We start from the raw sequence: 16209 nt of genomic DNA, 5'->3' as shown, positions 1-16209 counted from the left end.
AGCCGGGGCTGCGGGGCCCGGCCTGCCCAGCGCCGCCCGTGCCCTCGCGCCGCGCCCGCAGGAGAGAGCAGCAGCCCCGACTCTGTTCCACATCTACAGCTCCTGGCTTTGCCGGGAACTGGCTTCTAGTGAGAACATTTCCTTCCCCTGTACGGCATAGTTTGCTTCCTGATGTAATCCAGAGAGCAGATACACGAAGAAGTTATGTAAACGGTCAAAGATGCAAAGGGTGATCAGCATAAAAAAGTCACTGTTTTTTGAAATTAAGTTCTTCAGCCTTTCACAGTCCACAAGCTGCATGCTTGCTCAACGCACAAACAGACACTTATTGACTTCAAACTCAAAACTTTTAACACAAGATTTAAAACAAAAGCTTGCATTTTTAAGTTACTATTACCATTTTAGCTATAATAATATATCCTGCTTTTTTCCTTCAGGAGAAAGGCTTGGATACAAGATACATTCCATACAAAACTCCGTAATGCACCTGGAATGAAAAGCACCCATCTGGGTCAGGGCCTGGTGCTAGTGAGCTGAGGAGCAAAACACACACAAGAGTTGTAAAGCAAAAACACACACAAGAGAGAACCTTTTTTTGTATTGTGGTTTCTGTTCTGTTCTTTTCCCACTATGGTCATAAGGTCTAGGATACTTCCTACTGATTGCTTTGTCCTGTAAACCTCTGCTCCTCTCTCGCTCAGCACTGCCAGTCAGACCTGCTGGGAATCAAGGCCTTACCAGACAGTGTTACTATAGACTTCAGAAAAGGGAAGTTTCCCTTCTCTTTCCATTCATGTCAAGTGTAGTGTTTCTCCATTCTTGCATGTTAAAGTATTGTCTTGTTACGTCCCCCCATTCTGTATTATTCCTTTAACATACACCAATACAAACATATGATTTCAAAACCCTCTTTGGGAGTCCACAGCACGATTTACATATGTTGGGGACCTGGAATGTAAAGGCTGCTGTGTGCCTGATGAATGGAGCTTGTAACTGAGACAGGGTAGCTGTTTGCATTTCATTCAGCTTTAAATATATAAACATCCAGACTGAAAAGTGGAATGAGAAGATTTTACAGTTTCTTGCCAGTCCTTGCTAATAGTTTACAAGCCAATGAGATTTTTGTCATTCTTTCTAATGTGCAAAGCAATGATCAGCTGTGCTGTACTAAACATCTTCATGTGCCAAACAAGATTTTAAAACAGTTGTCAAATACTTCTGGTTTCCATCCTCTAATTGAAGTTGGCTGCAATTCATTGTTGAGATTTTTCCTGGGGCTTAGTTTTAGTTCTTTTGTTCCTGATTGCTCACTTGCTGTCCTGCAAGAGCACCTGCAAGTGCAAAGCACAAATTCTAGTTAAGTCATTACTGGATTGCAGCTTATTCAGAAGAGATGTTCAGTGGACTTCTGCAGTGGTTAACTATGTAATAGCACAACCAGCATGCTAAAAGCGGTACTTTAAACCCCATGCTTGGAAGCAAGCAGCTGGACTGCCTGGCAGAGCCTTGACATCCTCTGGATGCTCATGGAACACAGTCTTGCCCTGTGTCCTGCTGTGGGGGACAGTCCATCTGATCACATCTTCAGATGTCAAAGTATTTCAGTGGGAGTTGGGCTTCATTCGGGTCCCCAGCCTGCTCTGCTGCTGCTTCCTGGGTAATTTGACAGCAGCTGAACAGAATTTCTAATGGAATTCTGTGGCTTTCTGATAGACCTGCTTTTCCACTTTCCAGGTTCGTGCCATCAGTGGAAGTATAATCCCATCTATTGATCAAGGGTCTGTCAGCAATGGGAGCGGGGCCTGGACTGCCAGGACTACTGCAGTGACAGGATATGCAGTTATTGCAGACACAATTAGCAGAAAGTACACAGGTGATTCAGTACATGGGAAAAAATTCTTTGGATGACTCAGAATAATTCTATCTTTGTGATTACTGTACAGAAACTGGAATGGCTTTGATCCTACTCAGTAGTTACAACTGTATTTTCTTCTGTATGTTTTTCTCCTATACTTTTCCTTTTCTAGTCTATCTTGACCTTTCTCTTTTCTGTCCTCTTGCCCTACTCTGCTGCTGATGGAGCAGAAACCAACTCTGCCTCATTACAGTCACCTAGGAAGCCAATAGCTTGCATCAGCAAATCAGTACCACCTGTGCATCTGCCTAAAATAGATTAATGAATTTATTAAAGTTTTGAAGAAGGAATTCTTTTGCTTTTGCTAGTGCATCCTTTATTTTTCATTATAGGTCACTACATATATTTTTTTTTTTTTCATAAAGAAAAACATTATTTTAAGTCAAACCACACTGATTTATGTTTACGCTGCCCATTTTGAATAACTGAATGCAGCTGAAATGTTGAACTGGACTATAGATTCTAGTAAAAGAAAATGCACATCGAGAAAAAAAAACCCCACATCTGATTTTGGGAGACAAGCAAGGAGTCCTTGTTGGTTTATCTTCCTGCCTGACTTTTCCAGATTTGCAACAACTGGCACCAGAGTGAGTGGGAGGAACAGATCTCTAGGGTCAAACCTGTCATGCTCATTTCTGTGATCAAGAGCAGTTGCCTGTTGTCCATAGTTATGGTTAAAATTCCATAGCTAGTTATACAAAACTGTTACATAAAAGAAAGAGCTAGTCAGACCTAAGTGTTCAGATCTCTTCCTGGAAACATGTTGTATGGCAGTGCTTGCAGAACATAAACATCAACACAGTGTACCTGCTTATCACGCGTACCTTAATTTACTCTGTGTATCCACTCTCATGTTTGGTCTTTTGTCACTGTGCCTGTGGTAACACAGAAGCGAGTCCTGAAGTCCCCAAATTCATCTTAATCCTCGTCAGTGTCAGAGGGTTTAGAGCCAGATGGCAGAGCCTCTCCTGAATATTGACAGGAGGAGGGTGGGAGGGCATTACATGAAGATGGAAGGGATTTGGTGAGGAGGGAAAGGAAAATTAGAAGCAACTGACTCTGTCAAAAGATTGGATGAAGTATACACTAAGATGCTTATTTTCAAATATACTACACTTGTTCCTTCTTAAAGAGAAGAGGTAAATTAAAATCCACTGTGATGTTAATAATCACAGCTCAAGGAAGCTGCAAATTATTTTGTAAAACTGACTTCCAAAAAAGCGTTGCTTTTTCTGTACAGTAACAGGCCACTGTTAAAGAGCTGACCAGAAAGGTTGATTTTGAGAGAGGAACACTTGCTCAATTTTAGATTTTCTTTAAAAACAGTAAAGTATAAAACGTAGTAAGCTCACAAGTAGATGTTAAACTCACTTAACTCTCCTTCAGCAACTTCTCCTGTATGCCTGAACTGGTGGAGCTGTCAGTCTGTGACCAATGACACACTCTCAGATAAGTTTCGAGGGACTTGAAGAAACAGCTCAAATAAATTTTTAAAAATCACTATTACAGTTCTTTTGCGGTGTGTTTTGTTCTGTGCATAGGTTTACACACAAACTGATCCTCATCAGTGAGTGGCAGCTGAGCTGGATTAGTGCCAAAGGGAATTGAACTCTTTACTAGTTTTCCAGGAATGCTGGGCTCTGACCTGCTCACACAGCTCACCTGCCTCCCAGCCCTGGCCTTGCTCAATCTGCACAGTGCTTGTTGCACCATAAAGGCCAGCCTTCAGGATACAGTTTCTAACCTAATGTGCTGGAGTAAAGCAATTAAGAATTTCTTCCTGCCTTGCCCTGTGCAGAGCTGCCTGTGGTACAACATTGGGCCAATACACCTGTTTCCTGGAGCTGTGCATGAAACTATGCAAGCTAAAGATTCCTTTGGGAGGGCTGGGGATGATGTTTGAGGATTATTTGCAACTAGGGCAACTAAAACCTTGGTTTTGCTTAAGTCCCAAGTAGGGGAAGTAGTTGTGTTGTGTGTGCACGGCTCCCTGAAGCAGTAGTGAGGATCACTTGTAGCAATATTGTGACTCAACATAAGATTTGTCATTTGAAAGGGCAAGAGTACAATTAGTCATCTTTATGATCCCACTTGACTTCTAGATAGACAGCTAGTGATAGAAAGCTCTGTAGTGGAGATTTGTGTCAGCTGTGCAGACTCATCTGAGCTGGTTGTGTGCTGCAGACCGGGACCAAATATAGACTGGAGCTGGAAAACTTGGTTTACCCTCTGTGTCTAGCTACATCCAAGTCAAAAACTTAAATACTCTGATATTCCAGTTCTACCTGAAATGGGAACTCAAAAGTGAAAATGAAATACCGTGAATGACTTCCCGTAAGAGCACTGGAGTCATTAAAGCTTTCCTTACTAAATCACAACGCTATAATGGTAGTACTTTAAAATCCTTGTAAAGTAGCTACAGATAGCAGTGTCATTTCTGTTGATGCCATTTCTTAAGATTTTTCACCTCTGTTTTTCCAGTCTGTGCTCCAGGGGATTATTTTGCTTCCCCTCCGTGCCATATGCATCACATTTATTTTACTGCTAGCTTGGCTGGTCGCATCAATTGCAACTTCCTGTCAGCCTGGAAGAGGATTTCAGCCACTGGAAGGATGGAGGAGGTAAAAAAGTGACGAATATTTGTGAAAACTAAGCTTTTTTTTTTTTTTCCTAATAACACAAAGCTAGGGTCTAAAGCCTTTTTTTCCTTTCACTCCTGTTTGTGATTGAAGAGGATTCCTCAGTTTTACCCATTTATATGAAGCAATTTTTTAATGAGTGTATTTTAGAATAGTGGAGCTTTATAAATAGGTAGATTTTCAGTTGTCTTGAGGCTAAAAAAAAATTGTATTAAAATATTTGTAGACTATCTGTAAGCCAGGACTTACTTCAGTAATAATACTAACAGGAATATTTGAGAAAATAAATTCATTAAGCAAGTATTTTGTAACATGACATAGGCTGAGCTCCTGTGTAACCTTTGTCATTTCTGCTATGCTATGATTCTATGACAAAATTAGCTTTGAAAGCTCTCTCAGCTGCATTGCCCTTGAAGTGGTATTCCCCAGCTGCTTCTGTGGGTTCTGCGTTTCAGTCGCTCACTTCTGACCTCAAAGTACTGAAGTTCCCTTCTAGCCACTGCACTGCAGCAGGAGGAGGAGGAGACACAGGAGGTGAATTCTAAGAGCAAAAGGTTACAGAGAGTCCCATGAAAGGAACATGTCCCCTGCTGTGGGAAAATGTTCCAATAAGGCAGCATTGTCATTTAATCTTTATTGTTTAAAACTGATAGTAAAAGAACAGTATCAGTTACCTAAATTCATACAGAAAGGACACAAAATCTGCGAATTACTCCCCTCACAACAGTGTTATGCTACAGTGCCATAAAATACAGCATGAGAAATAGTGTACCTGGCAGGAAGGTTTCACAAGGTGGTGTACATTGCCTTATCTTTCATCAGGACAAGGTAATGTCCCCTTCCCCACTTCCCCTTTACCCATACATTCTCCTGGTGAGTAGTATTGCTTCCCTGTGTGGGACACCAGTGCTGGTTAGAACTAGGAAATCTGTTAGGGGATTTTCTTTTAAAGTAAAAATAAATCCTGACTGTAAGCTGGATGATATTTTTGTGGTTTTGTTTCCAAGGAGGATGATCCAGACAACCCTCTCCGGCCTGACTCGTACCGCGTACTTTGTGATGGGATTCCAAGTTAAAGTGAAAGGGAAAGTAGCGAGCCTACCGGAAGCCCCAATCTTTGTCGCAGCTCCTCATTCAAGCTTTTTTGATGCCATTATTTGTGCCCTAACTGGAATGCCATCAATAGTGTCTAGAGCAGAGAATTTGTCAACTCCAATATTTGGCAGTAAGTATTTATAAAAAACAATTTAAAAGTTACAAGTCAACAACTTGACATGGGGCCAAAAAAATTTACCTCCTGAAGTAATTCAAGGGCAGACTTTTAACCTCCATAGGTTCCAAAGATACTGACAGATTATTTCCAGTGAAATCCCTATGACACATTACCTTTCTGAATTGGTAAAAATGCCTAGAAATTATGCTGTTTCTTTTCAGGTATGAAATATAATATCATTTTAAACTTGTTTTGTACTGAAAGCATGTTTTGCAGCTACTCAGGCTGGAAGCTTTCTCTTTAATTCTCCCAGCAGTAGCTGTTCCACTGCTGTCTTTTAACAGTATGGCCCACAAATGTGAGTGAAGGTTATTTCAAAACAGACCCAAACTACAGTAGTCTGGAAAACACCACATTTATAAGATTAACCTTGCAGGCACGGTTATGGATTTTTTTAATGGGAGCAAGACCAGGAAGGAATAAAAGAGGAGTTACTCAAAAAGGAAATGCAGGGAATGGAAAAGATCAGATGAGTCATGCTTCTGTTATTTTCTCCTCCTTTTGGCACAAAAAGAATCCCTGTTTGCATTATTGCTGGAATCAGCTGTAGACTTTCTGCTGGCCATACAGTAACCCCGAAATAAATACAGTAGACAACACAGCAAAGTGTCTTTGTAGAAAAGAAATGAACAGAGAATATATTGATTTTAGCTTAAAAGCACAGGATTGGGACAGAGAAGATAATTCTTGGCCAGGTTTCCTATCACAAAGGCCCACACATTCTGATGCAGACTTCTGATTAAATGAGGAGGTTTTTTTCTGTAATTTACATAGAAGCTGTGCATGCTTTGTAACTGAAAAGGGATGGCTAAAACTACATTTTGGGTGCAGTCTGTATGAGTTAGGCTTGAGCAGACACAGTCAGGTCACTTTCATAGAATTGTGGGGAAATGCTTAGTGACAAATAACAGCAATATTATTAGAATGTTGGGTGAATTTTGCATGCTTATATCTACTGTAAAGCTCCTCAGCTGCCAGGCTGGGTATGTCTTCTGTGTCTTACTTCCCATTTTACAGAAAGAGGAGAATAATAACACTCTTATTAATTTAGTTTGAAAGTTGTTTGTGTGCAGTCTGTCTGCTAGTATATGAATAATAAGTTTTTGCTACAAGGAAGCCTTCAACCCACGTGTTTTCTAAGCACTAGTATAAGACAATTTTTTTTAAATCTGTTTCACAGCAATTTTAAGTTCCCTTCAGCCTGTAGCAGTTTCTCGTCAAGACCCTGATTCACGGAAGAACACGGTTGCTGAGATAACCAGGCGGGCATTATCAAGAGGCCAGTGGCCACAGGTAATAAATACACTACTTAATTCTCTTCTATCATGTATTCCTAGTCCCTGTTCATTGTGCATCACAGTATCACAAGTGCCCAGCTGGATAGGATTCTTAAAATGTACAGAAATAAAGTCAGCTCTCAGGTATATTACTGGGTTAAGAAAGGAAGAGTCTGGTGCCCAGAAGGAGTTTTGTTGTGACAAATGGATCAGTTAAAATCCAGCCAGTACCAATTCCTGTTGCAAATGCAGATGCTCTTGACTTTCTGTTTTTCCTTTTCAAGTCTTAACATGCTGTTTTCAGTGTAGCAGATGAATTGCATTGGTATGTGTGGATCAGTATTCTGAAGCTAGACTATATAGCTGTGCTCACACCAGGTAGGGGATGAGCAGTTGATGAGATGGGTAACTCAGATTGTCCAAGATCCAGTACAAACAGTACTTTAGCTCAACACATCAGTTTCTTACAAAGAGTATAGCTGAGGTGAGGCTTGGTTCTCTCTTTAGGTTAATAATGCACTAAAGCCAAGATTTTCTTCACAGTGTTTCTTTCCCATGGTCATTCCTCAGCAGCAAGCTGCTGTTCTGCTTCCAGGTTGTGGATGGCTTTCCATCTGGAAGAGCTAATGGGGCAGGGGCTGATCAGGAGGGAGGAAAGTGTTGAGGCAGCAGCTCTGCTGCTTATATGAAAAGCAGAGGGCTGGGATGCAAATCCACATCCTTTGGAAGAAGGAAGGCTGGGAGTAGTTGTGCAGCTACTGACATCTCATTTGGCAGGGCCTTTCTGCTTTCTTCTTGGTGCATTGAGTCTGGTCTCACACTGCCTTCACATACTATAAATACGATGTCATTGCCATGGTGCTGGACAAATCCAGTCAGTGATACACGACCTTTCTCCAAACATCTTCTGTGCAGATTAGTGTATAAACTCATGCTTTGTGTTTTGAATTACTTCTTGACTTGTTTTCTTGGGGGTTAGTTTACTTAAAAACAGTAAGTGACTGGTTGAGTAGCTGGAGTTACAAGGTCTCTTTAGTCATAGTTGGATACCCCCTAAACGACTAGAAAAGTTAACTTTTCTTTCACTTTTGGTCCACTGAGTGGCTTTTGAGGAAAATTAAGTGGCAAGTGAAGATACTGGACTTCAGTAGCAGGTAGACCTGCTGTTTACTGCTCTACTTTCTGTACAGTCTCTAGAAACAGAGACCATTCAAGCAGGGAAGACAAACACTTGCCATTTTTTGTAATGGCATTATTTACACATCGTACATTTTTACTTCGTAAGTACATTACTAAAAGCTTTTTTAACATTTAGGCCACTTTAATTTGACTCATAAGTGCATTTTTGTAAGCTGCTGTAAATAATATTAGAGCCTCCATTATTTTTTAAAATTTGTCAGTTTAACATGACATGCCAATTTTTTTTTAATACTGGGTTTACAGACTACACTGATGCTTATGATTTGCTGAATTGTTATGGGTGAATGCCCTGGTAGACCTAATCTCTGCTAAAAGCAGCATGGGGAGGAAAGGGAAATGGGCTCCTGCACCACTGCTGCACTTGGGATGAAACCTAGATATGTATTGTGGCATAAATAGATTATGAGTCAAGTAATCTGGGAATCTCAAGACTGAGTCAGCAGTACAGCTGAGGGTGTCACTGGGTGATTCCTAGTCCTGTGCCCTGGCCACACTTTCCGATTACAGGATATGTAGGGGCGGTCTGGCTGTAACTTGCTGTGTGCAGCTGCTTCTGTAATACCCTTGAACAGTCCCTGTCCCTACTGAGGGACCTACTGAGGCCTCTTTGGCAGCTAGCCTTGACCCTTCATTCAGACTGAAGTGGGAGCACACACCTTTAACACTTGATCCAGACCATATTTTGTGCTGGGGTGTTTTTAGAATGCTGCTTATGATGGTGTAGTGATATGAGAAATACAGAGCTTTCTTGTATTCCATAAGGGGCTGGATTCAGTGTGTCACATTGCAGTGTACAGTGCACTGAATGTACTGTCAGACACGAATTCAGAAACCTTCTGGGTGTTGGTGTGTCTGAGTCACTGACGTTCAGAGGCTGCTGTGGTGTGTAAATGCCTTCAGAGCTCTGCCTCACAGCACATGCCTTCTCTGCCTTTTGCTCTGCTAATCAAGCTGTGATCTCATCACAGCTGGCATCTCACTGATAGGAGCTCCGCCTGTAAATGCCCAAGTACCTCATGCACTTCCTTTCAGCCCAGGCTCTTATATTTATACACCCAGCAGCTCAGTAAGGAACTGCTGTCAGAGGAACAATTTTATTATTACCAACAATAAAATTACAAGTGAAACATTTTTGTATCATATTTCTGAACTGATAAAGGCCTTTCCCCAGAGCTCTTTTCTTAGAAAGCATTGGTCTCCAAATCAAGATGGACCAGGTTAATAATATTGTGAGCATCCTTCATTAATATGTTTGTTTCCTTCAGAAACGGTAATGATATTCTTGTAATACAGTACAGCAGGTCACAGAGCTTGCATAATGTCAGCTTGTGCATAACAGATACTAAAGTATAATCCTTTTATGAAATATATGTGTGTGTATATATATTTCTCTCTCTTTAAATCCAAGATACTGATTTTCCCAGAAGGCACCTGCACAAACCGATCTTGCCTGATCACATTTAAACAAGGTGAGAGATTTTGTCCCATTGTTGTTGGAAAATAATATGTGATGTTAATTTGATAGTTGTAGTAAGGACTGTACTTGTGAAGGTACATCATCCACAACAGCGCTGTAGTCATCACTTACATTATTAAAGTTTCAGTGGCACTAAACCCACTCTTTTATATTAGTCAGCTTACTTCTCTGGCTTGTGCTATTGTGTTGGATACAAAATATCTACGACGTATATGGTTGGTTAGTTGGGGGATTTTCTGGGTACAGTTTTCATCTAATTTATTTACTCAGAAACTCAACGGTGATTATTATGAGATGAATGTATGAACTTACTCACATGATGTTCTTTTATCTCAGCTAACAGTTGGGCTGTCTTAGATTCCTGTAAATTATGCCATGCAAGACTTAGAAACCAAGTTACGAAATGTCTTTGCATAGTGCTTAGGAAGCCAGGACAACAAATCATTTTTCACACAGAAGCATAATTCATTGCATGGCTGATCATTAGATTGTTGTGCTGTCCTTCAGTTAAGAAAGGAGAACAACATGACTTTAACTGTTTTACAGTATCTTGGGTAGAAAAGTTACAAAACCACTACTACATGCTCAGATCCATATCACTTGTGATGATCAGAACACAGAGTGAATCAGGAAATGCTCAACAGCCCTGTGAGCATCTCATCCTTTGAAATTAATGCCTATCAGTGGGGAGATAATGCACAGAAAATGAATTTCAGCAGTCCAGGAATCTTAGGCAGCTTTCTCCTTGAAATGGAGCCAAACCCTCTTCTGTTGTGACATCTTACTAGTTGTGCTGCTGATCTAAAATAAAAAACCAAAAACCCAACCTACAATATACATAAAATCCAAACCGAATAACAAACAAAAAACTGAAGAAGAGCACTTCTCATTCTCCTTGCATTTTTAAAAAGGTCTCCTTCCAGGTACTATGTCTGAAATAAATCGCTTAAAGCTCCCAATTGCTGTATTAAGCTTAGTTGTAACAATCAGTTCTAATTTGTGGCTGCAGGCGCCTTTGTTCCACAAGTCCCTGTCCAACCTGTGTTACTCCGATACCCCAACAAACTGGTAAGCAGAACATTCTTCTCTGACTAACTAATAATACAGAAGGCAAAAGTCTGACTTAAGTGGTACCCACAATAAATACTTTGCATTGTCACTGAAGAGTATATTGTCCTGAGCTTTAGCATTGAAGAGCTCCTGGAAGCAGCCAAGCTTCCCAAGTGTTACCGTGGTGTAGTTGCTATTCTGACAGTGAAAAAATTACTGCTGGACTTCTTGGCTAAAGAGGGGAGACAGGAAAGTATTGCAGCGGAAGTTGGAAACTTCCTGCAGTGCCATGGAGCCTGTACTTTGAAGTCTGAAATGGACCCAACTTCCCTGTTAGTCATCATTTTTGGTTAACCTCAAGACAGTCTTACTGCAAAGGGACTTGCAGAGTTTCTGAACAGAGGCAAAGCTGAGCCATGCAGTACATCCAACACCCCTCCTCAGGAGGGCAGCTTTGCAGATGTTCTTTTCATGCAGCATTCCTGGTGCGGCTCCACTTTACTCCACGTGTAAGGCTGGGACCTTTTCAACTTTTTTTAAATTATCTGGTCATTCAACAAATCCAGGAAAGACCAAACTTTCACTTCCTAATGTTTTGTTAGGATTAAAAATATGGTTGCTATTGTTGTTATTTGCGAAGACTCCTTTGTATAATCCTTTTACAAATGAATTTCAAAAATTAACCACTCAAGGGGATTGGTACCGCATTTCACTGATAAGATTTAAGGATCTGCCAGTACACACTGTAAAAATAATGTATAAGAAGTAATAAATACAGAGTGAGAAAAAAAATTTAAAAAAAAAATCAAAGAAAAAGCAGGATAAATTATGCAGAAATGTCCTTAGGAAGTAAATGAGACATATTTATGGGAATGCCTCTCTAAAGGGATGGGTAAGGCTCACTGAAAAAGTCTTACTAATTTTTCTTTTCCCTACTTCTGTTATTTAGATCAGAGTGAATGATTTACAATATCTAACTAACTATAAATGTTATTCCCAATTGTTTATAAAAGTCTGCCATGCTTACTTCCAAATTTTTAAGGCAAGGAATCCTATCTGCCTTAACACCTTTATTTATTTTCACTACAGGACTATAAAAACATCATCCACTTTTACTGAACTTGTGCCTGTTTTAAATTGTAACTTATCTGCTGGCTAACTTTCATCTGGTTTTATCATACATTTCTGTGTTTTATTTTTTCCTTAGGATACTGTAACCTGGACATGGCAGGGCTATTCATTGTAAGTTTCTTAATCCTACTGAAAATTACATACAGAAATTTTTCCCCTGTTGCTAAACAGTCTGCCAAACAGATTCCACTAAGCCAAGACACATGTTCTTCTAGATGTGTTTTTATGAGAGGGAAATACCTGGGGATAATGCCGTCATGCAGTAGATTTCATATCTGAATGGCTAGAGAAAGGGTTAGCAAAGGAAAGTATTATTTCCAGTTCTGCCACTCTTTTTTTTTTTTTTTCCCCTCCTGTTTCGTACATTGCACTAGACCAGAGGAAAGAAAAGTATTAAAAAGCCTTCACAACTGCACTGCAAATACGTCAGGAAAATACTTTTCAAACATTCATTAAAATGTGCACGTTCAGAATCCATATACCACATTTTCATGTGGAATATGTAGTGTACCTAAGTACAGTAGTTCCAATTTACTAACATTTAAAAGGTAGCTAATTTTGAAACATCTGGACTAGTGGAGCAGATCATAAGCACCTTCTAAACTATCATTATAAATATATATATAAAATCCTAACATCTGCACACTTAGACAGTGGACATGATGAAAATGTCCATTTCAGTTTCCCAAGATTTTTTGCTGTTAGTACTACTGCTGTTACATTTATCAGCATACTGGGACTAAGGAACATTGCAAATTCAGTACATACTACAGATTTCCTCTATGGAGGATTTATACTGGAATATTAAAATAGAGCTATATCTTCAGTTATGATAGATGGATAGGAATTGGCAAAGAAAGAAATGAAATCAGAGGTATTCCCATGGGAGGGAGGAGGCTGCCCATTCACTCAGAATGGAGAAAAGCTCTAAGCCTGGTGGCTGGATGGTGAAGGCTTAAATCAAAACCTGTGAGCAGGTGAAAGGAACTGCTTAGCAAAATCATGAGGAGAGAAGAGATGGATGGAGAAGAATCTAGAGATTCTTAACAGAACTAACTGGAACCAGGAGAATATACCCTGCACAAACATGCAGATCACAAAATGCAGAACTGTCTCACTCTTTGTAAACCTTCCTGGACATTGTGGCCAGGACGGGACAGTACCAGTCTCCTTCTCGGAAACCTCCTGACACAGTTTCTGCTTTTACTTACTGCTTCTGTCTTACTTTTGTGCCTTGCTGGGAGGAGTACCTAATGTTATGTGTTAGAAAATCAAGCATTAAGAGTGGATTTGTGCAGAAGATAGACAGGATCCCATAGGTTCTCTTGCCTTTTCCCTTTCCTTTTTTATTTTGTCCAAAACAAGACCAAGAAAGACTGCCTGAAGGTTTTCTACTATAATATACCTGATATAAAGAGCAATGTGCATTGCTGCTTAAAAATTATGGTGAAAAGAACAAGTCAGAAGTAGAAGTGACTGTGCTTAACCTCTTTAGCAGTTTCTTCCTCCCCCTAGCTTATCTGTTGATCGTAAAATTTGTGACTTTTTTAAAAAGCACTGATGGTCCTGACCATACTGACACTTCATTAACACATCTAAGTAAATGCTACTGTAATTTGCAAAATGACTAGCAAATACTAACCAATCCAGTTCTGCATAAGGAAATTACTGGTCCTATTTTGTAGCTGAGAGAATAACAGATAAAGTAAAGCTACTTCTCAGAATCAAAGCTCTTAAAGTTTAAAATCCAGTATCCATGGACCTCTTCAAAGAGAGGGAGACATTTTAGTGGACAAAGAGCTGTACAGAATTGTTAATGTGCATGAGAGCAGACAAGTTGCCTGTGAGCAAGCAGCAGCTATATGCAGAAGCCCTGTAGAAAAAAATGTGAAAAGCAACTTTTTGGGGAACTTCACTGCAAGGTACTTAAAAACCTTGCCTAATATTGGCTTTGGTTTTTTGTGCTTTAAAAAATTTCATCTACTGACATGGAAATACTTTTGTTTTAAATAAGTAAAACTTATTTTTCTTCCTCTTTGCCTGCAGTAAAGAGCTGTGCATAATGACACTGTGTCAGATCATCACAAGAGTAGAAGTTGAGGTAAGAATTGGAAATATTTTTGTACTAAGATTCAGCAACCAGGGAATTTCTGCTTTAATATAAATGCATTATTCACATTATTAGTCACTTTTAGTGAACAATAAACAAATGTCTCAGAAACAAGAACAAGAATCACAGTGAGTAATAGATTTAATTTGTTGTCCACATGTATGTATCATTCTGATGAGTTTCTAAAAGACAGCTGTAAGAAATGTCTTTATTCTTAAAGCATTATAGAATGACTGTTAATTTTCACCACATGAATTCTACAGATGTTAAATCTAAGAATTAGAATACATTCTGTTAAAGGTAACATAACATCATCTTTTTCCCACCTCCCCATTTCTCTGATTCCTTAAAGGAACCTTCTCTTCCTCACCATCTTGCCACACTGGACTCTCATAGATTTCTACAACTAAGAGTTCATTCAAGTACTTGTGCTAAGCCTCATATAAGGAACCAGTTCCTGTGCTCATTAAAATCCACTGCACAGCACAGAGACAGATGAACGACAACTGAAACAACATCCACACTTCTTAATGTGAGCACCCACACTCTTAACTGCTCCCTGTCAAAGAGGCAGCGTTCAAAACACATTCCTTACCAGACAACAAAGGATTGTCAGTGTGGACTAAGTTGGTTTAGGAACCTGAGGAAGGGGAGAAAATGACACATTCTGCTGTTTATTTGCAAAACATAGAATGTAGCAAACTTGTCCAAAGCTTTGTGAATACAAGCAAGTGTTGTTACTGCTAACAATTGGCAACGTAGTCTGTGTTGTGGAACAATGAAATTCATTTTAAGGGAGCATCCTGTTACTGTATAGCGCATGCATTAGACACATATTTGTAGAAGGTGTAATCAAGAGATATTTCTCCTAATAATTTTCTTCAGAAGGGCATAGCTATATGATTTATATACGTGGGAGCAAGAAACAGTTAATGTAGCCCTTCCAGTAGAAGGGAGAGCTTCGTTTTCCCCTACCTCAGAGCTGAACTCAGACTTCTCTGTTAGAAAATAAAGTACATGTTCCAAGAGATGAAACTGAAACACGAAAAAATTTGCAGTTTTCACAGCAGCATGTGTCCTCAAAATGAAACTAATTTCTTAGCTTCAGTGCTAAAGCCTTTCGGTTTCTAAAAAGAGAAGGGGCAGGTTTTCTTGGGGAAGGAGGGAATCCAACTACTCCTCTTAGAAGTGGACATTCTGTTGCTGTCCCATCCTGTGAGCAAGTAGCCTCTCCACTCCCATCAGTCTTGCACTGTCTCTACCCACTGTGCAGAAGCAGTGATGGGCTCCAGGGCTGTAAGTCCGTGTCCAGTCCAGCTCTAACACACTGGGATATTGAACATGAAACTGAACCTGGCAGTGAGTTTTAGGGCTGCAAAAGATACAGCATTTGGCAAATTCTGTAAGAAGACAGACTAGGTCACAAGCAGATCAGAGAAATATTTTTGCTGCTGAAAGAGGTGAGAAGAATTTTTCTTACAGGATTAAATTTGACTGGGAAGGTGTACTTGCAGATAAGCAGCTGAGGGTATGAGATCATGCTGCCAGTGCAGGAGGTCAAGAAACCAAATTCTTGCTCCTTAGCTGTTGTTTCTGGCAAACAGGTTTTATGGGTAATTGTAGGGGGGTTTTTTGAAGGGGATGAAGGTGGTGTTTAAGCTGCCAGGAATTTACTTTGCTCTGTGAACAAGACCTCAGCCACAAGTGAAGTAATGACCACTTTCAAGACCATAACCATGTTTGCATAGATAAACCTGGAGTTACGACTTCATCTCACCCAGTGACAACAGAGTTTTCTGTGTCTGTACTGTGTGCCTGTGCTTTCTCAGTTTAAGAGTTACGTGACTTCTGAAGGGGAGTTGTAATAACCAGGACCCTATTTCAGACCTTGAACAAAGCTGGCAACTGCTTGCAGAAGGAATGAAATCTCAAATATTCCTATGAACAGCTGGACTCCCCCTGTCCTTACAGGGGAGACAACTTTTAATTATAAACATAGAATTGTTATGGTTATTTGACAGATAACCAATTCCATAAACTCACTGGTTTTAGTCATGAAGAGAAAGCATTCCTTAAAAACAAACTTTAAAAGACTGTTCAGGATGAACTGTGCTTATATGGGATAGTTATCACTATA

The 16209-nt window shown here is 39.9% G+C and overlaps 1 protein-coding gene across 1 annotated transcript in view; it reads left to right on the top strand.

The window, feature by feature from the left end:
• Positions 1-1442: 1442 nt before the first annotated feature.
• Positions 1443-16209, top strand: part of LPCAT2 (lysophosphatidylcholine acyltransferase 2) — a 28064-nt gene continuing 13297 nt past the window's right edge. The window contains exons 1-9 of the mRNA XM_017740821.1: positions 1443-1454; positions 1735-1873; positions 4374-4536; positions 5562-5779; positions 7008-7120; positions 9713-9773; positions 10791-10849; positions 12039-12073; positions 14009-14063. Coding sequence (XP_017596310.1) covers positions 1443-1454; positions 1735-1873; positions 4374-4536; positions 5562-5779; positions 7008-7120; positions 9713-9773; positions 10791-10849; positions 12039-12073; positions 14009-14063 — 855 coding nt within the window. The remainder of the gene's footprint in view (positions 1455-1734; positions 1874-4373; positions 4537-5561; positions 5780-7007; positions 7121-9712; positions 9774-10790; positions 10850-12038; positions 12074-14008; positions 14064-16209) is intronic.

The sequence above is a fragment of the Corvus brachyrhynchos genome, unplaced genomic scaffold (assembly GCF_000691975.1).
Source record: "Corvus brachyrhynchos isolate BGI_N302 unplaced genomic scaffold, ASM69197v1 scaffold26, whole genome shotgun sequence".
Classification (NCBI taxonomy): domain Eukaryota; kingdom Metazoa; phylum Chordata; class Aves; order Passeriformes; family Corvidae; genus Corvus; species Corvus brachyrhynchos.
This window is presented reverse-complemented; position numbering and strand designations above follow the sequence as displayed.